Source organism: Nymphaea colorata, chromosome 3, assembly GCF_008831285.2.
Source record: "Nymphaea colorata isolate Beijing-Zhang1983 chromosome 3, ASM883128v2, whole genome shotgun sequence".
NCBI lineage: Eukaryota > Viridiplantae > Streptophyta > Magnoliopsida > Nymphaeales > Nymphaeaceae > Nymphaea > Nymphaea colorata.
This window is the reverse complement of record NC_045140.1, coordinates 21,975,992-21,999,392: the sequence shown is the minus strand read 5'-3', so window position 1 is coordinate 21,999,392 and position 23,401 is coordinate 21,975,992. Positions and strand designations below refer to the sequence as shown.

The window sequence follows — 23,401 nt, the reverse complement described above, 5'->3', positions numbered from 1 at the left end:
CTGCTTCTAAAAAGAATTATGGTGGGCTTTATTTCCAAAGTGGATGAGATGTGAACCAAAGCAAATGAATATGTGGGTTAAGTACTCCCCACATCCTTCACACTCTTTGACCTGAGGTTTTGGTTCACCAACTTCCCCCAACCCCATTCTCCATTGCCTTTCTTTATTTCCAAACTAAACAAGGGAAAGCGAACAAGGACAAAGACAAGCTCCACCTACATGCTAACTTGAAATATTTGCGTTTATATTTTTGTGACGATGAATCCCAACCATGAAGCAGACCACTTAATGGGGCCATGCCATAAGCTATTATCAAATTATACCTAAAATGTCAAGTGGTCAATATTGTTTTTGAAATGTTAGCTATTTAGGACATTATTCCCTGCAATATGACCTTTTAAATGAGCTGAGTGCTAATATGGAATTGGTTCAATGGTCCTATTTTTTAAAATAAATATGCAAGATGATGCATCGCACGTTAAAATTTTTGAAGTTTTTTTTTTCTAAAATCAAAATTTTATACTCCTTAATTGGTTGCTTAAAAGCCTAGAAGCACAACTTTTTTATTTTTCACGAGATTTGGGGTGATTTTTGTTGCTTTAAACTTTTGCAAAAAATGTGGCCCTCTCTCTCTCACGTGGAGGGATCATGTTTTTTTTTTTATTTTGTTGGCATGATCTAGTACGTGGAATTTGGAGATAATGAATCGTAATTAGTAAAAATTCTACACGAATCTTCCCCACAATTTCCGAAAGTATTTTCCCTGCAATGTCCATTTTTAACTAGATTCGCCGACCCCATTTTGGTGCCATTGCTTGCCTAATAAATAAACCAACTCTCCTTCCCCCTCCTACCTTTCTTCCTTCCGCTTTCTCTTTCGGTTTCTCCATTGCCTGACTGTGAAACAGTTGGGAAGCAGACAAGCTTGATGCATAAGCTGCATATATGTGGGTTTCAGATCCATTGAGTGTTTGGAAAGAAGGAAGTCGGTCTTAGAAGAACTCATCCGGTTCTGAGGTAAATCTTTTTCTATTCACTCCCTTTCTTCCTTTTTAACGCATTCGTGTTCATTTCTCTGCTCTGCGCTCCTCTCATACTTCGCCACTCTTCGTCTGCAGTTGGTAGTTAAGACCAAGTAAAGCTCTGCCAATCAACACGTAATGGAAGAAATTGCAGGTAAACCATGCTTTGATGCATGACAATTCTCCGTCAGTTTGTTTCTCGTTCCTTTAGATGATCTCAATCAATGGTATCCGTATTTCGAGCAACAAATTTCCCTCTCTGTGCCTCCATTGCTGAGCAGCCTTAATTTCTTCTGTTTTTTCTTCATTTTTCCTTTTTTTGGTTGCTCTGAGCAACAGGGTTTCGCGAAACAAATATGGAAAAGGAAGAATTTTTTATGAAGTACTTCAATTCTGATAGCGGCACTAATGAGCACGGCTCCCCCAGGACGGTTGTAGGAGGCTCTGCCTTGGTGCTTTACTCAGACGACAGCAGAAGTACCAGTAGCAGTAGCAGCAGAGGAAGCGCCGCCTCTGTAGAGAAGCCTACCAGCTCAGAGCGATCACAATGGAGGACTCTGTTCCATATGTGGAAAACCAAGTCCATGAGAAGGCTCGCGACATTCCCGCCGGTGGGATACCCTCCCTTCAGAAGGAAGAACCCTCGCCGGATTGTGGCTCGCCGGTGCCCATCGGAGGAAGATGATGCAGGCGCTCTTGGAGCGTTCTCCATCTCGAAGCCATCATGGAGGAGCTTTGACTATGACGAACTTGCTTCTGCTACCGATAACTTCAGCACTGGTAAAGCTTGGCAGCTATTAATCCCCTTCCAATTTACTGTTCACCTTGGCTAGAGTGCTGCCATGGTCGTTCATGGCTTCTCGGGTATCTCGTGTAAGGATCTGCATGTGGGCACCCATCGCCATGTTGCTCATGAAGCTAGGGAGCATCGTCAAAGTAACTTTCTTCTCATGGACGGCTAGGAGGATGTCTTAGCACCCAAATGGTGTCGTAGGTCGCATCACTTTACTTGCGTTATGCGGGAGCTAAGAATTTTTAATAGCAAGGATCTATATTTCAAAATTTTAACAGAAACTGAAATATGATTTTTTAAACTTTTTATATAAGTTAAAATACATTTTTTAAAATTCATATGTAAAATTTCTTTGTTTGTTTTTTTTAATCAGAGAGGGCGAAGGGAAGGAGGAGAGACGCTTAGCCTCCCGTTGAGACGATAAGAAAACCATTCTGCTCACCGACAAGCTAGGTATCAATCTACAGAATCATTCTGTAGCCATTTGAGGGATCGGGAAGGGCTACAAAGCTGTTCAGTTTATTTTCAACTCTCTTTTTTTCTAAAATATGACATATTCTAAAGCAGGAGAAGAAAATACTACGTTGATCTTGTTCATGAACTGCGGTTCAATGCAGTTTTTTGAAACCCAATTTAATATGTCCGAGCTGTTAAAGGATACACCTTTCAAGGCGTAGATCATGTTTCTTTTTGAAACAAAATGACATTTCCTTCGAACTTCTTGACATCCATTTCAATTTCTTCATACCCACCAAATTAACAGGATCTCAGACACGGTTCACGTTTTTAGCCACGGGCTGTCGAATCTGCTTCATATCTGTTTCTGCCATTACTGCTCATATTTTGATCAGAAATTTGATGGGTGAGGGATAAAAATACCGAAAAATATCAAATTAATTGAGGCACACCATTCAAAGTATTATTTGTTTTGTTATTTTTTGGTTTTTGTACTGTTGCAAGCAGTCTGTATAGTATTTATTTCATTAAATTCTACTGTCCTGATGCAGCGGACCACAAGTCAACTACGATTGTGTGCTTATCATTCTTCCGCTCTTTCTTGTGCTGATTTGTCTTTGCCGACTCCCCTCTTAATTGTTTCCTGACCTCTTGTTGAATCCGAGGTCCCTAGGAATCATAGCTCTGTTTGTTGGAATCTCACTTTCCCTGTGAAATCTTGGCCTAAGAAGATTACTGACCGCAGCAACCTGCCAACTGCGACTCTCCCTGCCTTGATTTGAGAGAAAACTTAGCCATTGCGAAGGTGAAAGAAAGATAGAAAACAACCTATTTTATGCTTCAACCATGTCAGAAACCTTGTTCCACATCAAAATTAGTTTGAAGACACTTCTTTTTCGTAATGCCAGAATGGGTTTTCTAACAGGGATTTAGTCTTACCAAGAACTGAAGACTGTTTATGAATCTACTCAATTTTTTGGGGTTCATTCATGGAACAGTAACATATCAATAACAATATATTTCTGTTGCCAAACAGCCCCTTAGTGTTCAACTTTCACTCCTAAGGCTAAAACTTGTGAGCTTATCTGACAGAGAGGCTGCTCGGAAAGGGCGGACATGCAGAGGTGTACAGGGGATGCCTGGCTGATGGGCAGCTTGTGGCGATCAAGAGATTGACAAAGGGGAGCTCAGAGGAGGAGAGAGTTGGGGATTTCTTATCTGAACTAGGGATCATTGCACATATAGACCACCCAAATGCTGCTCGCTTAATTGGGTTTGGAATTGAAGGAGGTCTTCATCTGGTTCTGCAGTTCTCCCCTCATGGCAGCTTAGCATCCATGCTTCAAGGTATGACTGATCCACTAACTACCATCTTCTCATGTCAGTCTCATATGCTTACATGAGCACTGGTACATGATGTGGCATACATATATATGAAATTCAATGCAATCAAACATGCTATTTTCTCTTTCGTATCATATAATCTGTCATACTGAGACCAAGCTTTTTCTTTCTTCTTTGTTGCAGGATCAAAGCGAAAAATGGAGTGGGGAATCAGGTACAAGATTGCGTTGGGGATTGCAGAAGGACTGACATACCTGCATGAGGGATGCCAACGGCGTATAATCCACAGGGACATCAAAGCATCTAATATCTTGCTAACAGAGGATTACCAGCCCCAGGTATCTCTTCTTCATGTATAAATTCTTCACTCTCGACTGCTCCATGGAACTTTTCTTTTTGCTATTGTCTTCACCAGTTTGTGCCTTTTGCAAGGGTATATTCAACATTGGTAGGAGAGGTTTTGGGACCAACTATACATATTTCAGATAATGGGGATAGGCTGATTAAATTAACTTTGTCAGGACATGCTTTCGGAATTGGACAGTCATCCAATTTGAATTGCAGGACAGTGGTTCCCCAATATGGGTTTGTTGTGGCTAGAAAGCTTACATAAAAGGTGGTGTACAAACTTTAGGACCTTGGACTTGAAAAAGATAGTCAGTGCCAATTAGACGCATTTGTTAAGAATAATCTCTCAAGTGTCAAAGCATTTAAAATTTAATAAATGAATGTATATGTATGTATGCATGTATCACGTAGATTTGACAAGAAAATGTTTGAATTAGTGGGAAGATTTTATAGTGATTCAAAACTCGGTAGTTATAATATGGTCAAAGTTTGGTCACTTAAAAAGATTTTTTTTTTTTCATTAGAAATCACTTTCACGAGTCGAATCTTGTCAAATCATTCACGTAGATCTCATCTAGACAGTTAGGTTTGCCTGAAATTTGAAACAGCCTGACAAAAACATCGAAAATCTAAAGGGTATCCTGAATACAGTTCTCTAGTTTAATTTCTTTCTCACTCTATCTTTCATGACTTTAACTATGATGAGTTGACGCAGATATCAGATTTCGGGCTAGCAAAATGGCTACCGGAGAACTGGACACACCACGTGGTGTCGCCCATCGAGGGCACCTTTGGGTTTGTATTCTTCCCGGTTCCTTTCCTGTACTTATTTAAAGATTTAGGTTTCCGAGTGCCGGCGATATCTCTCGGTCGTCCAAAAACCAGAAAGCTAATAAAGCAGTTAATTTATTCCAATATTAGTGTCTGGTAGCATACTAAGGGTTAAAGTCACCCCTTCTCCTTACTATAAAAAAGCTGTTCCGAGATTGAGGTAGACTACTTATTATACATCCTATAATTTGAGCATCACATGTGTTAATATTTGCAGTCCATAAAAATAATACTCATAAGAATCAAACTGATGACATATTGTTTGTATGTTCTTCGTCCTAACAAACTATGCTGCGCCCATTGAGGTGAGGAGCCAGTTGAGAGCGTATTGGCAAATACTATATGGTTTAGATATTATACGAGTTAGTTTAGTGGTAGTAAAAACCTGTTACTATTCTACAAACTTATCTCAAAAATTGGGTACAATAACATATTATTATTATTATTACTACCAATACCAAACGACCCTTATAAAACATACATATTTTTTTTTTCAAATTTACTATTTCATCAAATTTTAATGTTTAAATACTATTTTAAAATTTCAAACAGTGAAAGGAATTCAAGCCGATAAGAAGAGTAGGTGCTAATACGGCAGTGTGAGGATCTTTAGACCTACCGTCGACGAATATGAGAGGATCCGTTCCGGGATTAGCAAACACGCGCCCAACTGATGTTCCTTTTCTGAATCTCAGGTACATGTCACCCGAGTACTTCATGCACGGGATTGTGGATGAGAAGATTGATGTGTTTGCCTTTGGGGTCTTGCTTTTGGAGCTCATCACCGGGAGACGTGCTGTAGATTCATGCAGGCAGAGCCTTCTCATGTGGGTACGCAATATTTCTTTCTTTAAAGAGTTTTAAGGAACTAATTCCAAAACCAAGCCACAGATTTGCATAAATTTCTTAACACGGGCTGCCAGTTTTGTGAAAGCGGTGAAACAATGGCCTATTCCTTTCATACATCATTTACATTAACTTGTATCATCGTTTACTAAAACTTCTCTACTAGGTGACTGGGTCTGACCCATTTGGTGATTAGTAGAAATTGAACAGTGAATGAACTTGCTAATTCTTCTTCTTTTTGTAGGCCAAACCTCTGCTTGGTAGCAAGAATGTGAGAGAATTGGCGGACCCGAGCCTCGGGACCGACTATGATCGGCAGGAAATGGAGTGGGCTGTGTCGACCGCGTCTATGTGCGTTCACTACTTGGCCGCGTCAAGGCCACGAATGAGTCAGGTTTGGTCTCTTAATTTGATCTTGGCGTTAGAAAAATCATCCATAGACCGACTATTCCATGCAAACGCTGGTCGAGAATACAAATGAATCGAACCACACCGTCCACTTCGGGGCCAACTCTCATATTTCTACTGTTTCTTCTTTATAAAGAAACTACATTGTTGTCCAGGTGATATTTTTTGGCGAAGTTGTTCTTTGGAAAATCTAGATAACTTTTAAAAATTTGGAAAAAAAATCATAAAAAACTTTACAATTCTAAAAACTAAAAAATAGGCCCGAAAATAATATGTTCCAAAAACTAATAAACGACAATGAGCCCTCCCCTACTACAGTTGATCGTAGCCAAAAACGCCGATCACGTACTAAGAAAACGTTGTTTTCGAAGTTCCTGTTCTTTTCGATGTGTCATATTCTGCGTTTCGCCAAGTCAAGCACCGATCAAGGAATTGAAAATTCATGAAATCGATCGACATCCAAACGGGGCCCTCCTCCACCGTCGGAGGGCGACGCATTGGGTGCACATGGTCAAGTTGCAGGCGGCATTTAATGGGATTGCCTCCTCCGTCTTCTTCCTTTTTGTGATGGTGAAGGTCGCGAGTCTGCTGAGAGGGGAGAGAAGCGGCGCGAGCGCGGAGCCGATGGGGAAAGGAGCGCAGCGCAAGCCAAGCAGCGGCCGGACGCTCTTGCTGAACGCCTCGGACGTGGACGAATACTCTTCCTCGAGATACCTCAATGATCTCAATCGCTACGAGCAACTCGCTTTGGAATTCTAGGGTTTTCACATCTTCTCTTTTCTTCATTTTTCCTTTTTTCTTTCTTGTATTGAGAATTGTGGTTTCCTGAAAGTCCACGGTTTATAAATGTAAAGGAAAAGTAAGGTGCCTCAGAATTCTTGAAAAGGCATTTGAGGGTTTTACTTTTGTGTTGAGTTCTTGATCTTTGCTGTTCGAACCAGCCGCCAGTAATGGCGCTTGAATGCATACATGCACGCCGGAAAAAGGTGGAAGAAGCTTAAATTTGAAAGTCAGTCAGGTCAATGCAAGAACCAGAAAATTTTGGCTGAGATCCATGTGGGCAATTGCCCGCACACACACCCGCTCGTAATCATCCTTCTCATCCAGTTGGAAGACAACCCAATCAATCACAATATTTAGGTGTTTTATACTTCATTTCACGTCCACTCATTTACGTGCTCATGTACAAACGTCATGCCTTTTCAGGTTCTATGGTTGTGGTGAAGTGGACGGTCGTATGGAGAGACGACTGAGCAAGAATAGCCCCTTCCTTCCCTCTCATTAACTGCCTGCTGCTTCCATTCTGACGCTGGCTACTTTTAAAAAGATCTCATTCTTGCTTGCAGCTTAAACATCAGGTGATCATCTAAAAAGAGAAGCCAAAAAGGCCTACAGTTTGGGACACTTTTTCTCCCAACTCCGTGAAAGTTACCCGGTTGAGAAGACCCAACACACAATTGATGGGACAAAAGAAGCTTTAGCCAGGGTTACCCAATAACGCAAAAGCCAGACATCCCGTGTTTGAGAAAAACAAGGCCCCCGCCATGCCAACCCTCTGACTTGGCCCCTGGTGTTTGAGGAGGATCAGAATAATATATTTAAATTCGAGGGCACCAATATACAACAAACCAACTTATATGAAGAAGAAGTTGTTAGGTTGAGCTTATGTGGTCTGTGGGCAATTGCCCACACAAGGCCACACTTATTAGAAAACTTAGCCTAAAACCTTTTTCAAATTTGTTCTCATCCTGAGATTTTTCAGAGGACAAGAAGCACGCGACTCCCGTATGAAGAAATCCAAGACAGTTTGAGTCGCCAACTATCCCCAACTCAAGTTCTTGAATTGAATGCATGTACTTCGAAAAATATCTTGAACTTTTGATTCCCTTGATGAATAACGCCGAAGCAAAAATCGTTCTCCTCACATAAATCGCGCCAATGGCGTCTGGTTGGACGCACATGCTCACCCGAAAAACGTGGGCCCCCCCAAAAAAACTGGTTTGTTACTGGTAGAAGCCATAAACGTGTATCACTTGGATGTTATTGGATGAAGCTCAAGATGGCTATATATATATATATATATATATATATATGCACCATTAACAAACCTTGCCACTATAATGAGTATAAGGTTTTAGCTTTAATGCCATGCCAAAATAAAGCTTGCCATTCCTTTTCTTGAATGATAGCTTATTATAGTGTATATCAATGTCATGGGTACATTGGATATTCATCCGCCCTATAAATAATTCTAGATGTACCTAACCCTTAGGTGCAAAATAGTAACGAATCATTTTGACTATTGATCTTTTTGACATGGAAGGTTGAAAAAAAATAGCTAGAGTATTTCAGTCATCTACATTAATAACAACTTTTTCTTCTTCATTTTCTCTAAAGCTTTCATATTGAAAAGATCAACAACCAAGATGAGGCACTTAAGGGTCACAAATGTAGCAATTTATCATAGAGAGAGAGAGAGAACCATAGTCTTTGTCAGCTACTAAACTGGAATAGTTAGAAAGGTAATTAAATTACGTTTTTGAAAAATTCAAAAAGCTTAAAGTCTTTAATAAGACGATGACAATCACACGAGGTGTTCATAAGCAAAAATCGTGTTCTTTGATGATGTATATAGATCATTAAAAAATATTACAAGCAACATTCTGTCCGGGCTAGAACCCATCCTTATCATCGACGGCGCCCACCGAGCCTTCTTCAGTAAAAAAAAAAATTTGTAACAAGAAAGAGGGGAGCAGACATGTAGATGAACGTCGGTCTCAGAGGAGAGGGGCCCCTTGGGCCTACGCGTCGCCGTTCGCACAGGTTGCAAAAAGGCGAAAGGGCCTTTCCCCGTTTCCTTTCTCTCACAAAACTTTTTGTGGCTTTCTCGCGGCCGGCGACGGAGTCCGTCGCCGAGCCACACTAAACTGACCATCTTACCCTCATGCGGTACCCCAAGAAAACGATGTTTCCCGCGAGTCTGCGCCTATGATTAGTGACCCGGAGAGGGTATTTTCGTCACTTACTTGCTGACGTGCGGCCCACCCCCATGCGCATAGGGAACAGGAGAAGGCTGACGATCAGCCTAACCGCGCGAACTCCTCCGGATTTTATCTCTTCCTCTAGCCGGAGCCGCGTCTGAAAGACCGAAAGCCGGATTCCGGGTGTGTTTTCGGCGGCTTTGTGTCTATGTTGGCGGAAGTGGAGGTTGTTGTGCACGTGCCGTTGCGTCCCGGTGACGCAGGAGGGGTGAGAGAGAGGGAGAGAGCCAGAGGAAGAGGGGGAGTTGGGGTTAGGGTTTAGATAAATGCGGGTAGGGACGAGAAGGAGAACCCGTGAGGCTCGTGAGGGCGATGCCGACGTCCAATCCTCCAGTGGAAGCTGCGGAACCCATGGACAGGCGCCCTCTATGGCACGCAACCAACGGCGGAGTTGATGGCGACGGCGGGCACCGGTGGAGGAGGACTGAGATAGCGACTGGCCCCGGGGTCGCGAGGGGACCCAGAGGTGCTTATAATTACGGGGCGGGGCGCGGGGTCGGGGTAGGCGGTGCGGGCAAGATGATCGGAGGGGCGAGGCTCAGGGTGCCCGGGATGAGGGAACTGGGATTCAAGGCGGTGAGGACGTCGTCGAGTGGGGAGAGCGCGGGTTCCGGCGGGGATACTTCGTCGGCGGCGTCGTTGACGGCGGCGATCGGGAGGGAGATCGGGCTGGTAAGCGAGGCATCGGGCGAGTTCTGGAAGGGCGAGAGCTGGGCGAGGCGGGCGAGAGAAAGCTACTACCTTCAGCTGACGCTCGCACTGCGGCTCACGACGCACGCGTTCTTGGCGGAGGAGGCGGAGCTCCTCCGCGGCGGCGAGCCGGCCTCCAAGGAGGGCTCCTCCGCCGCGATGGCCTACCGCTTCTGGGTACGCTGTTCCCGTCTTGTGTGCACAGCGAGGTTGCGCATGCATGTCTTTGTGGCTTCTCGATTACGCGATGAATGGTGTATTTAAGTTGTGATTGGTTGCCCTGAGGTCGTATAGTCAGATAATAAGGGGCTAAAACAATTGATTGTGATTAATCTGTTCAAGCTTGTCGGGACGATGTGGGGAACTCCGTTAACGGAAGAGGCCTTCCCCTTCCCGTAAGTGCGTGACGCGGTTCCTGGTTATTTGGGTTGGGAAATGGGAATGCTGTGGCGTCGTTGGAAAATGGAGATCTTCTTGGTTCTTCTCGACCGGTAGTTTTCTTTGTCTCGTTAACGATTGGATTAATTAATCTCGATATTGGGATTGGCGACAAGCATCTGTCGGAGATTGATGCATGGAGTCCAGAAAAGCCTGCGACGTGGCCTTCCAATGGGATTCTGGTTTTCCGTGATTTTCAACTACTCCGTAACTCGTGCAGGAGTGGGACGAGTCGGAAGTGGGTAGACCTTGGTGTTCGGGCGTCTCAGCCGGTAATGCGGATTGAGTGCCCATATCTTGTCCATCTCCATCGACTGTCTGGACTTGGATTCGAGGATTGGTCACGAGTTTCCGAGTCGTCGAGGCTTGTACGACCGCTAAACCGAATCGGCTCTTCGTATCGGCCAACCTAGCATAACGCCTTCTGATAACCCTTCTCCTTATCGTCTGGTCTGTCCGGATTGTGTCCTGCCATTTACGCCCTCCGTTCTAAGAATCTTTGGATTAGTTTATCATGATCTTTTTTATTGATTGTTGGTAAGCAAATTTCCCCTTGTGTATGTTTATGTTTATGTTTTCTTTTTATTTTTTGTTTTATTATTTTCATTTATGTTGCATGGTTACCTGTAGTTTGTTCGCTTTTCTCCTGTAAGAACTAGTGATCGAGGACCTTTTGAGAGAAATGAATTTATTTTCACTAAGAGGTGGGTCGTGCTTGATCGATGATTCTTGCTCGATATTTTGTTTTTCTATTTTAATTTGTTTCTCATTACAGGTTACAGGTTGCTTGTCGTATTCTGATAAGATATCTGATGGGTTCTATCTTGTTATGGGAATGAATCCATACCTGTGGGTCATGTGTAATGGCGCAGAAGAAGCGAGACGCATGCCCTCGCTATCATCTCTTCGAGCGGTAAGTCCCGCTGATTCGTCTATGGAGGCGGTTCTTGTTAACAGAGCGGGGGATCCACAGCTTAGGGAGCTTGAGGAAAGGGCACTGTTCTTTTATCATGCTTCAGGCAGCACGGTGGAGTTGGTGGACAAACTTGGGAAGCTTGTCTGCATGGTTTTGGGGTGAGTTGTTGGTTTCATGTGCAGAAACTTTTATGTTTCGCTTGAAGGTTATGAATACCAATTCCTGCCTTTTTTGGGTATTGAAGTGGCTCGTTCCAAACAGAGCATGGCGAGCTCTATAGGCAATGGCAAGCATCTAGTGAGATGTTGAGAGAATGCCATGGTTCTGTGGTGCTTTCAATTGGCAGCCTTACCAAGGGGCTTTGCAGACATCGTGCTGTGCTGTTTAAGGTGAATTCTGAACTTGATGGATTCATGCTCATTTGCCCATGAATCATTAGGTTTCTATGAGAAGTAACTGCCACGTATTCTTGATTTTATCATTCTTTTCTCTCTCCATCCACATTGGCTGCGGTTAACTGTGTGCCTATATGCTCATCATGTTCTTAAAATCTCTCCTAATATTTATGGTTGCTGTTAGTCGGTTTTCATTTTGAATATACATGGCAAATGGACATTTTTTTTCATCTGTAATATGTGCTTTTTGGTAATATATTGTCTTGTGCTCTTTTCTCTGTTTTGGAAGGGGATGAGCCTTTGTAGCTAGACTTGGGTGTTTCTTTTGGCTTGGTGAATTGCGCCTTGTCTGGTTAAGTTGTTATATCTGCTTCAAATATAATTAGAAGCTTTGATGAGAACATGTTTACTTTGTAGGTCAACATTGTTTGATGAATTCCAGAGTACAAGTGCCTGCTGTGGCCCATTTAGTCTCTTTCAGATGATTTTGTGAAATTGAAATCATGTAAAAAGTTGGCAGTCATTCACTTAGTCTTGTGTGCCAAGGGATGCATAAAAAAGTTTCTTCATTAATCCCGTGGGCTGTTTCTGTTACAGAAATAGTGACTGTTGTGGATGTTCAGAGCAAGTTCCACCAAACTTGCTTCTAACTGGTGGGAAAGTAGGGCTTGGGTGGCTTCAGCTTAGTTTGGCATCTTCTTTTAGGAAAAGATCCATATTTAGTGGATCTAAACTGGCAACAGCAACAGCTTCTTATAGGCTGTTGTTTACTTCTCTCTTGTAATTCATTCACTAATTTACAGCTATGTCACATGGGTACCGGTGCGGGCCAAAATTCAAAATCATGGGTATGGGTGTGTATATATATGTGTGTGTGTGTGTGTCTATATATATATATATACACACACACACACACAGGAAAAAGTGAACAGCAGTTGTTGGCCCAATGAAGCTGAAAAAGAAAAACGATGAAACAAACATAATAGGAAAAAACGGAACAGCAGACTCCTAAGTTCTGGATGGAACAAGATGCATAAATCTGAGTATGGGTGCTGGAAGGAGCAGGTGGATGGCCAGAGGGTGGAGAACTGCTGCCAGAAAGGGAAGAACAGAGCAGCAACGACAGAGAGAGTGCAGTTTGGGTTTGGGAACTGTAGACTAGATGTAAGGTAAAAGGCGGGAAAAAAAACCCTAAAAATGTGGACGGAAAAGGTCTTGGTCAGTGCTGACCGGGTCCAAAATTGGTCGGACGCGTACTCAGGTATGTTGACCATATCCGACACCACATGAGCTGCGTGTCCGTACCGGAATGCGTGTCTAGCCGAGTCGACACCAACATATCAGATGCCCGCAACCATGTTTCATAGATTTACAGTCACATTTAAAGAAAACTATCAACTATGTAGTGAGTTAAAGTTTGTTGGTTAGGATTTCTAGATTATGGTCATTTCCAATCTATGATATTGTTAAGGCAACAGCTGCTGGAGATGTAGAGGATTCTATTGCTTTTATCATTTGCGAGCGAGTGATTGAAGCTCCTGACACTGCTTTTGACTATTTGTTTGTCTGACTATGCAGATATTTATATTCTATTACTTTCTGATATATAGCATGTAGTTTCATTGCGATGTCTCCTTGGGTGTGGAATGTGCTATTGCTTTAGGTGTTCTGTATATGTACATGTCCTTGATGTCATGTCCTAAAATATATTTCGTAATGCAGGTGTTGGCTGATGCTATTAAATTACCATGTCGGATTGCTCGAGGTTGTAGATATTGTGCATCAGAATGTAGCACTTGTTGTCTCATCAAATTGACAGATGATAAAGGGATATGGAGGTTTGCCTTTTTCCTTCTATTCCTTTCCTGTTTTTGTTCAACCACTTTCTGTTTTATTTCATGGTTGTGTCCATTGCATCATGGTTGTTAACCCTTTCTCTTTGGCATGGCATGCTTAATACAATAGTTGTTGATTGCCCCTTAATTTTCCTAAGTTCTGTAATGCTGTCGAACATGTGACCACACAATGTTGAGGATCTTTGAAAGTGGTTTGGTTCATGTCAGAATCTCTCTCTCTCTCTCTCTCTCACACACACACACAGATGCAAACCTGCAGGGGAGAGACTCCCCAAGCCTTTTATTGCAAACATAATAACATATGTATAAAAAGAAAAGGAGAAATAAATGAAAAGGAAGAAGACGATTGTGCAGTAGATCAGTCAGCCATTAGCCTATTCATGTAAATCCATGTCTTCACATGGTTGGTCTGAACCGATACTAAAAACAGTTCATGCATGTACAATGGGGTCTCTCTCTCTCTCTCTCTCTCGCACACGCACACACACACAGAGGTATGATGCTGTAGAGAGAGAAGGTGTTGCGTGGGCTGCCCTTCTCTGCTTCGTCTGTGATTACCATTGAAAATAATAGGCCCTCCCTCTTTCTCTCTCTCTCACACAGGCACACACCCACACAAGCATTTTCGACAGAAGACCCCTCTTGTCACGTTGGAAACTGTGTGGGGTAAGCCTATACATTGCATGTATCCCATGTATTACATTTTCTTTTTGACAACTCAGGAGCATAGAAGATGAACAAGATGGAAACCTCACAGCCAAGTAAACCTCCTTATAGGATCATCGATTATCCTTTCATATACTCTGATCTGTCAGTCTGGCCTTACTAGGATTTTGTTTGTTATTTTCTTGGATCATCAGCCTGGAAGATGTGAATGTTGATTTTAGTTGTGTTCCTTGACTAATTTCTGAAACGATGGTTCATATTTTGTAAATGAGTGAATCTTTATGAGTTTCAAAATGATATTCTGTCTAATACTTTTTTGCCATTTTATACGATTTTTTTTTTAATTTTTTAATGTACTGTACTCATCACTGATCATTTATAATGTGCTTTAACAACTCTTTTGTGGTCTGTGAGTATTATTGGTGATAGATTTCTGATACATATAATGGCCAAATTCCCCCAAAGCTGTGGTGGTGTTGGTATAAACTCTATGATAGTACTAGTTCATTTGCATGCAATATCATGAATTGCTGCCTAACTTTTGTTCATTTCCTTTATTCAATTGGCTAGTTTCATCGACATATCTACTAAGAACTTTCACACACCTTAGCATGCCTCTCTGAGTCCAACTAAATCTGGAGGCATGAGGGTTCAAATGGATCTTACTTGGTATATCCCAGACTTGTATTTGGCAGAGAGCTCATTGGTCTAACTTATTGAACTATAGTTGAGTGTTACTGGAGTTGACCAGCTTGTACAAATCCATCCTGTCTTCCTGTGCATTTTTTGACTCCAGATGGACTTGTATATACGTCTCTCAATCAACTTCCTGATCCACCTTTTCAGATAGGATTATTCTTGCTTTTTGAGGTCATTTCTCATGTTTGCCAGTGCATAAGGCAGTTGGAATGATAGCCTAGGCATGTGAGGAATCGGATTTCAAAGGGAAAGTTTTGCAAGTATTTTGAAATATAACTTTGAATGTGCGTGTAGTAAAAAACATGCTCATGTTAATTTTGACCAGTGCAGAAGGGATCGGGCGTGGATAAGTTGCAATGAAGTAGGCTGTAACCCAGGACAGGGCTGCTTTATTTTCGAGATGACTTAGTTTTGTGCTTGGCCACGCCTAGCATTGTTCTAGACCAGCATGACTTAATTGAAAGCTAGTTCACTTAAACAAATAACTAGAGAAGAAGGAGCTTTATGATGAAAATCATGAGGTATAGCATGATATCACATTCTTAGAGAGTAAAAAACATGGTGCAACCATGCACTTTGAATGTAAAATAGCAAATCTCAACTTTGATAGAAATATTTGCAGCTTTTACACATAAATGATTTTCATTTCCTATCTTGAACTTGAAAATTGAGATCTGTGCTCCTGGAATAGTGGGTTGTTGCTCAATGTCTGTATGTTTCATGCATTTTCCCCCTTTGATACTTAATTTCATGGCAGGGAGTGTGTAGTTGATTTAATTGGAGAGCCAGGAACTCTTCATGAGCCTGATTCCTCCATAAATGGGCCTTCTGTTTTAGCAATGCCATCACCTTTCCGAATTTCAAGTGCGTTCTGTTATCCATACATCATAAACAAGGAAGACCCTCTTCACAGGATCCCCCAACAAACAGGTATAGTCTACTCTTGAGAGCGTGCAGTTTTGGTCTTTCTTTGATTACCTACTATATCTTCCTTGTAATGTTCTTGCTAGCTTATTATGTGATGAATTTACTGTTTTCTGTGTATATCTGTTGCACTTTTGTTATGAAGTCAAATTGAAGGTAGGTTCATAAGGTCTTGAGGAATTACATATAGCACCTGAATCCTCTTCCTCTCTCTCTCTCTCTCTCACACACACACACACATATATATATATCAGTAGAACATATGACTATTGTCGATCATCCATCACATGAGATCTGCTGGAGGAGATCTCTGGAGTGGGCGATGAAAAAGGTAGATTTTCGAATTTGTAGCATGCCCAAACTTTTCCTCATCACAGGAGTGGGAGATGGAAAAAGCTACAAATTCAAATTCCATACTCTTTTCTCATGTTCCCACTTCTAAAATTTCATCTGTCAATCTCATGGAAGGTATGACAGATACTGGTCTATATGGTCCATACCATTCCTTAGCGTGTGTATGTAATATCTTGAGCAAATTGCCAATAGCACAAACTGCTAAATCACATAATGAAGGAGATTAACAGTCTTTTTTTCATGGACTTGACCTTTTTAGGCATTAGTTACTAAATTTTGGTGAACACCATCTGAAATGGAATTATTGATTACCCCCTGACATTCTTTTCCTTTTGAGCACATCTTTTGCATACTTTGATGTTTGCTTTTGTTTCATCCCAGAATCTTTTTGTTGCTTATGCTTGAATTTTGTTTTCTATCTAACTGTTGGCCACCCTTTCAGTCTTTCTTCAGGAGGAAACTTCAATTTTATGTTTGACTTCTTGTTCTTCTCTTTGTGTATTGCTGAAAGAAGTGTGGTCAGATTTGCAATAAAATGTTCTTCACATATCATCTTTGAATTCACTGACAGCGAAATATTTTTTTCTCATGGCATAGGGAGACAAGGTTCCATTGATCTAATTGACACGACAAGTCCTCAGGAAACAAATAATCATTACCGAGTTGAGGTAGGCAGTGGGAAAACCACTCTTCCCATGTTGGAACTTAAATTATGTGATAATTCAAAAGCATGCATGCCATTTCAAACTGAGGAAGGACACACCACCAATATACCGCTGCTTATGGAGTTTAAAGAGTATGCTGAGGGGCTCCCCCATGATAAGAGGCCGGCTAGTCAAGATTGCATGCCCGAAATTCATCAAGGTGCTAGTGAAAAGGCTCCAGTTCATCATGTTGATCAGTCTATGGCTTTTGTTGAGAAGCCTGTTACGGAAGCTAGTTTTCCCTGCCATATTCCAATGGATTGTAATAAGCTTGAAAAGTCAAAATTAGAGTCTTCTGTTCAGCCGACAGCAACTGAAAACAAAAGGGTTTTGCCTAGTTCTAGTGCTGCTAGACCAGGTTATGTGAACCTTGAACCATCTCTTGCAATGGATTGGCTCGAAATCCCATGGGATGACCTGCACATAAAAGAGCGTGTTGGTGCTGGTATGTTCTGCATCGACAGATTATTTCGTGTGTTTATTTTCCCATGTTTCTTTTCTTTCTTTTGGATGTTGTATTATTTTGGTTAACTATTCAAGAGAATGTCCACTGCAGGTTCATTTGGAACTGTTCATCGTGCTGAATGGCATGGATCGGTTAGTTCTGACAATATTGTCACTTGACGTTTGATATTTCACTTTTCCTTTACACATGTATCCCCATTGATATTTCACTTTTCCTTTACACATATATCCCCAAAATATCGTTGGTGAAATTGAAATGGACATTTGATGCTCCAGTGTTATCATTTATATAATGCTCAAAGAATCTGATTGACATGCTGAAGCAGAGTGCGCAATATTTTCATTTTACATTTGATATTTCACTTTTCCTTTTCACACATATCAAAAAAATATTGAGGGTGACACTGAGAAGGACAATTGATTCTCCACTACTGTCATTTGTATAAAGATCAGATCAATCTGATTGAGATGCTGAAACAGCTGGTTGATTAAACCAAGACAATAAAACCTGGTTTCAATATATGAATTCCTGTTGTAGACAAATGATAGCCTTTTTTTTTTATTGGTTGTTGGGGTAGGGGGGGGGGTGCACGGTGGGGAACTCTCTTTCACTAGGATGTCTGACCTTATGCAGCCTCTGGTTTGCTCAACACAATTAGGCATGCAAGGCAGCAAATCTAACAGCAGAAATTGTGGAAAAGTACAAAATCAGCACATACATGCATGCTTCATTCATCTATGTTCTGCTCATGTACATTGTTTGGAAAATGCTCTCAATCTTCCAAGTTATTCAATTTGCATCTTTTCATCCCTAAATTTTTGAGATTGTTTCAATAGTGACCTGTAGGTTTCTGCTCGTACTTTAATTTTTCAGTCCTGTTCTGATAAGCTTTTGTGTTCTTGGTGTTTTGACTTTTAGGATGTTGCTGTTAAGGTGCTTAGTGAACAAGATTTTAGTGAGGATCAGCTAAGGGAATTTCTAAGAGAGGTATCTAGCGAATTAAATTGTTTTATTCTCAACATGCATGTGCTCGGCATGGGATGCACAATGCTTCAGTCCAGGCATTAGAGTAATTGACTTCTATGTCTTCAGTTGCTCTACTTCCTGGTTTGACTTGCATATCTCTCTTCAAAGTATGAGCTTATCGAGTGTGCATCATATCTAGTGTGCTTTTACCCGGAGATGGTTGGCGGTTCTGGCTAAATGTGTATTGTTTGTTATCATTCTGATCCTCTTTTTATTGTCTTTAGGTTGCTATCATGAAGCGTGTCCGTCATCCCAATGTCGTTCTCTTCATGGGTGCAGTTACTAAACGTCCACATTTGTCAATAGTGACTGAATACTTACCAAGGTCAGCTGCTTGGGAAAAAAAATTATTAGCTTTGACATTTTAGTTATTCTGGTGGTGAATGTTTGCTAAAATTTGACTTTTCTGGGACAGGGGTAGTCTGTATCGTCTAATTCATAGAGCAGCTGGTGGTGAGATATTGGATAAGAGGAGGCGTTTGCGCATGGCATTGGATGTGGTCAGGACAAGTGTTTACATTTAATTATACCCTGAAATTGTCAAGAATTATTTGTATCTAACAGTTTATACCTGTGCTTTATTTGCAGGCCAAAGGCATTAACTATCTTCATTGTCTTAGTCCTCCTATAGTTCATTGGGATCTTAAGACTCCAAATTTGTTGGTAGATAAAAACTGGGCAGTTAAGGTATTGCATTGAATTCATGTGAAGATCTGGGTTCTTTTATGGCTACTATATGGAATCTTAATGTTTATGCATTCAGGTGTGTGATTTTGGGTTGTCTAGATTCAAGGCCAACACTTTTATTTCCTCCAAATCCGTTGCTGGGACGGTAAGAATTTTTGCGACTTCAAATGAAAGTTTATTGTTTTCTTTGAGCTATACTTCTTTTTTATCACTAAGATGAGCATGAAAAAAGCATCCTAAAGGATGCACGTTAGGCCGAGGGGAGTAGTGGATGGGAATGTTTCCTCTCCCCTCCATTCCTGGTTCTTGTTTGTGAGACTATGCAGCCTTCCAGGTCTGGGAGGTAAAGCTTCTGTTTCTTTTATTTTGTAATTTTTTTGGTTGTGTGTGTTTATATATGATGGTGAGGGGTGGGTTGCCAACAACGTTTCTGATGTCAGTACCACAAGTATGTGTGCATGGAAGAGCGTACCACTAGGCAAGGACCGAGCCAGGATTTTTGTCTTGGGGGGTTGACCGACTGTCACAGGGGCCACCATATTTTTCAAACTTCTTACAAGGTGAAAAGTAATTTTTTCAAAAAACATTAACAGGTACATGTTTATTTTTCAAAATGTCAGAGAGAAAAGAGGGTGGGGGGGAGGGGAGGGGAAGGGAAGGGAGGATGGCCCCTGCCAGTACCCCTGGCTCTACACCTGCTTTCAGGTCTCTGGCCTGAGGCCTGAGGGATGATCCTTCTGGGCATACAGCAGGCACATGCTATAGTAGGGGAACACAAATTATGATGTGTGGCGGTTAGTTTTGATATCCTATTATGCTCATAAAATTCATTGCGCTATATTAATATACAAGGGTTGCATGATGGATAAGAGAGAAGCGGATTGCACAAAGTGCTGATACATTAGCATCTGTAGATCTTCAATCATTATACCATTTTTTTGTAGTTTTTTATGCAGATGCTAAATAACTCCAGTATGTAACATACGTGCAAATGCACTTCCATGCAAGTTATAAGCATACATAGTATTTGAAAGTGATAACGATGAGCTCGTGCAGTTTTCATGTAATGATTCCTTCTTGTTGGTTTTGTTGTTTGATGTTTTTTGTTGACTTTTTGTCCTAAAAGAAACATTTGTATATCCATGTGACAAACCAATGCGTGGTACACTTGTTTGTACTCTGAATGTGATGCTTGATGAAGTACTGTTGATTGTAATATGTAAGTTGAAAGTTATGAATATGCCCTCATAGTTTGGAGCAAAAGCTTACATGTTTTGTCAGTTTAATTGTGAGAGAGCCTCCTAGTGATCATATGTTCATACTGTCCCTGCAGCCTGAGTGGATGGCTCCTGAGTTCCTCCGTGGAGAGCCTTCGAATGAAAAATCTGATGTATACAGTTTTGGTGTAATATTGTGGGAGCTTGTAACGATGCAACAACCATGGGTTGAGCTTAGCCCTGCACAGGTCAGTTTTCCCTGATTAAGACCTGCATTTTTTCTATCTGTACTCTAAAATCTTGACCATTCCCTTTCCCATAGAGTCTCCATAGGTCACTTTTGATTATGCTAACCAGAAGAAGTAAAATCAGGTAGTAGGAGCTGTTGCTTTCCAGAACAGAAGGCTTGCCATCCCACCAAATACAAACCCCACCTTAGCTGCTCTCATGGAGGCTTGCTGGGCCAGGTAAGAGTTGCTTCTGGACTTCTTTGGTTAGGTTACATCACATCTGTTTTTGTTATTGAATTGCTTCTATTGAATTCTTTTCTTCTTTCTTGGGTTTCTCTATTTTTTGGAAAAAATTACAAAATCACGCTCAAATGAGATCATATCAAATAGGCGCCCCTCTTTTAAAAGACATCAAATAGGTTCTCAAACAACCGCTCGATAATGATAAACGTTAAAATGAATGAAGCAATCACAAAATTGCCCTCTTTATTAAAAAAAAACAAAAAAAAAAAAAAGCTTTAACTGGTGCGCTCCTTGCTGGACAGCAATGAGGGCCAATGGTTTAAGACAATCAACCCTCACCGGTCACTTTTGTCCTCGCGGGCTGCGAGGGTTGCCATCAGGCGAGGAACAATGGCATTGCTGTTAACCCTCTGTTTCCACCAAGGGTCAACACGAGGGCACACTGCAGAGGTTGATAGCCAGCCCTTGACCCTTGTTGGACTGAGGGTGAGCTTCAAGCCAACCCTTGCTGTGCAGTGAGGATCAGCGAAGGTCGATGTCGTCCCTTGCCATTTTTGTTAAAAACATTTGCTCTTTCATTCACTGTTGACCTTTGTCTTGCCATCTCCATCGACCCGCACTGAACGGCAATGAGAGGCGACGACGACCAGACTGTTTCCTCTTTAAAAAGAAGTTATTTTCCAGCGATGGTTTTTAATTATTATTTTTTGTTTTTTCTAGTAAATTAACGTTTGCCGTTGAGAGGTGATGGTTTGAGAATTCTCTAGAAAACTTAGAAGGTGTTTTGCAAACAGAAACTTCACATTCTCTGGAATGCAGTGTTCCATAAATGTGTCCATTTTATGTTCTGGAACAGATTCATGGAACTCTGCATTCCAAAGAACACAGAGTTGCTCAGTTGCTGTTATCAAACGCCCTCTTAGAAACCTGTCTAATGTCCTGTAAAAGATGGGTGGTGCATATTGGTTTTGTAATCTTTTCTTGTTTTTGAAAGATCAATTGCTGGATGCGGATAAGTTGCATGTTAAGCAGCTGTTAAGATAAGGTCGGATTGCAGTCATATAGGAAACCAGCGTGTGGACGAGAATAGCATGGAGTCCCTTGGGTCAAGCCTCCGTAGTTCTCCCATAACGAACGTGGCTTTTGAATGGGGCTTTGTTCTGCTGCTGCATCACTTTGCTTCTCTTTCTCTGTCTTTTTATGTCCTTGAAATACTCTTTTTTTTGTCATTTTCTGCAGTGACCCAAAGCAGCGGCCATCTTTTGCTAATATTGTGGACACACTGAAGAAATTATTGAAATCTCCTTCACAGTCTGTGCATATGGGGGATGCCTGATAATTCTCGAGGCAGTTTCTGTTGATTTTTTATCTTGTCTCGGCCAATAAAACAAGATAAAATGATGACTGACGAAACGGTGGAGTTGAAGAGTAAATCTGGCGCTTGTTGGCAAGCACTTGCCTTGAGGTTGTTGGGTCTCTAATGCCTGCCCATCTTTGCGAATAGGGTGTGTTGTCTTCGACGCTAAGAGTTGCTTTCTGCAGCTTGTGAGATGAATGCCAGGCAGATTGAATTATTTTTTACACGAGGACCCTTACATATTTTTCTTGTAAATATTAACCAGCGTATAGTTCTTTTTCAACCTTGTATAAGTGCGTTGACTATCCACAATGTCACAAAGAAAGTAATCGAGTCGTATCCTTTGATGCTAGCAATGTCTTTACTGTTACTGGTTCCAATTTCGTTGGATGCCTCCGAGGAGACCCAAAAAAAAAAAAGATTTACTGTTACTTGAGTGGCCAAAATGCAAGTGCCTTTAATGTCTGCTATTGTTGAAGCGTTTCATATTGAAAGTATGTTGATCTTTTTTTCTTCTGAAACACTTTCCTAGTTGCCGGTCGTTCTTGAATTTATTACCACATTGCGACTCAGGATCTGGGGTATGCCTCGACGGTTAAAACCCTTAGCTTCTCTTATTTTGGGGTAGTTGCTTGTCAAGCTGTCGTCTCCCTTCTGTTGGTGGAGTCCGTTTCGTCTTACTAAAGAGCGAAAATTAAACCAGGAAGCTCCGAATTGATGCTGTGGTTATTATCATGGAAATTATGCACAACATGGTTCGCTTGAGATTTGATGCACTTTCATTAGGGAGGGAGTGCATTTTCTTATAGGATTAAGGATAAGGATCTGATTCCCATGTTTCAACTTTCAAGGTTGTCCACAAGAAAAGGAAAAAAAAAATCATACAGTTCTGATCCATGGAAATGATTCTATAACCCAACAAGGTTCACTTCTTCTTCCTAGGTTCGCGCGTAAATGTTGCGACAATCTTAATTTGTTAGTTTCTTTTCTTTATTAAATATGATTTAATGTGGAACAATGACGAGATGAAATAGACTAGGAAATGAGCTGTTAGATTCGTAAGAAACCATCTTAAGCCTCTGTTTTTTTTAGATTGGTGGTTAGACCAAAATAAAAATAAAAATAAAATGGACGTCTATTATTACCAGTTCACAACTCTCTCTTTTTTCCCTCAACTATCAATGGGAAAAATCAAAGGCTAAAATAATTCTTATGAGCCTAGCATTTAAGGGTTCGACACAAATATATATGTATTTATATACTGGTAGCCCTTTTAGAGAGAGAGAGAGAGAGAGAGAGATATTGTAATATTGAGTTTCAATGTTTGCTCTTATTTTATTGCGTGTGTATTTTATGGACACATGTGTAGACACATATACGAGTCCGAGTTCCGACCGGTGCATGTGCCAGCTTGAGCTGGAGTTCCTAGATCATTGCGGCTTGT

General features: G+C 41.3%; 2 protein-coding genes across 4 annotated transcripts; both read left to right on the top strand.

Moving 5' to 3' along the window:
• Window positions 1-846: 846 nt before the first annotated feature.
• On the top strand, window positions 847-6,948 carry LOC116250846 (receptor-like cytosolic serine/threonine-protein kinase RBK1). The gene is made up of 9 exons (XM_031624798.2): window positions 847-1,017; window positions 1,119-1,176; window positions 1,362-1,802; window positions 3,364-3,618; window positions 3,799-3,953; window positions 4,679-4,758; window positions 5,490-5,625; window positions 5,885-6,034; window positions 6,625-6,948. Exons 2-9 carry the CDS (start codon window positions 1,161-1,163, stop codon window positions 6,805-6,807), a joined length of 1,416 nt encoding a protein of 471 aa, XP_031480658.1. The 5' UTR covers window positions 847-1,017; window positions 1,119-1,160; the 3' UTR covers window positions 6,808-6,948.
• A 1,877-nt stretch (window positions 6,949-8,825) lies between these two features.
• LOC116250031 (serine/threonine-protein kinase CTR1) lies at window positions 8,826-22,309 on the top strand. Of its 3 annotated transcripts, none has more exons than XM_031623359.2 (15): window positions 8,826-9,956; window positions 10,993-11,291; window positions 11,378-11,522; window positions 13,251-13,366; window positions 15,507-15,679; window positions 16,625-17,176; window positions 17,288-17,328; window positions 18,116-18,184; window positions 18,448-18,548; window positions 18,639-18,723; window positions 18,812-18,910; window positions 18,987-19,055; window positions 20,244-20,375; window positions 20,500-20,594; window positions 21,840-22,309. In XM_031623359.2, exons 1-15 carry the CDS (start codon window positions 9,402-9,404, stop codon window positions 21,934-21,936), a joined length of 2,628 nt encoding a protein of 875 aa, XP_031479219.1. In that variant the 5' UTR covers window positions 8,826-9,401; the 3' UTR covers window positions 21,937-22,309. The 3 variants fall into 3 exon arrangements, with proteins under 3 accessions (XP_031479219.1, XP_049932611.1, XP_049932610.1); XM_050076654.1 differs by lacking the exon at window positions 8,826-9,956 and adding an exon at window positions 9,980-10,754; XM_050076653.1 differs by lacking the exon at window positions 8,826-9,956 and adding an exon at window positions 10,797-10,921.
• The last annotated feature ends 1,092 nt before the right edge of the window (window positions 22,310-23,401 follow it).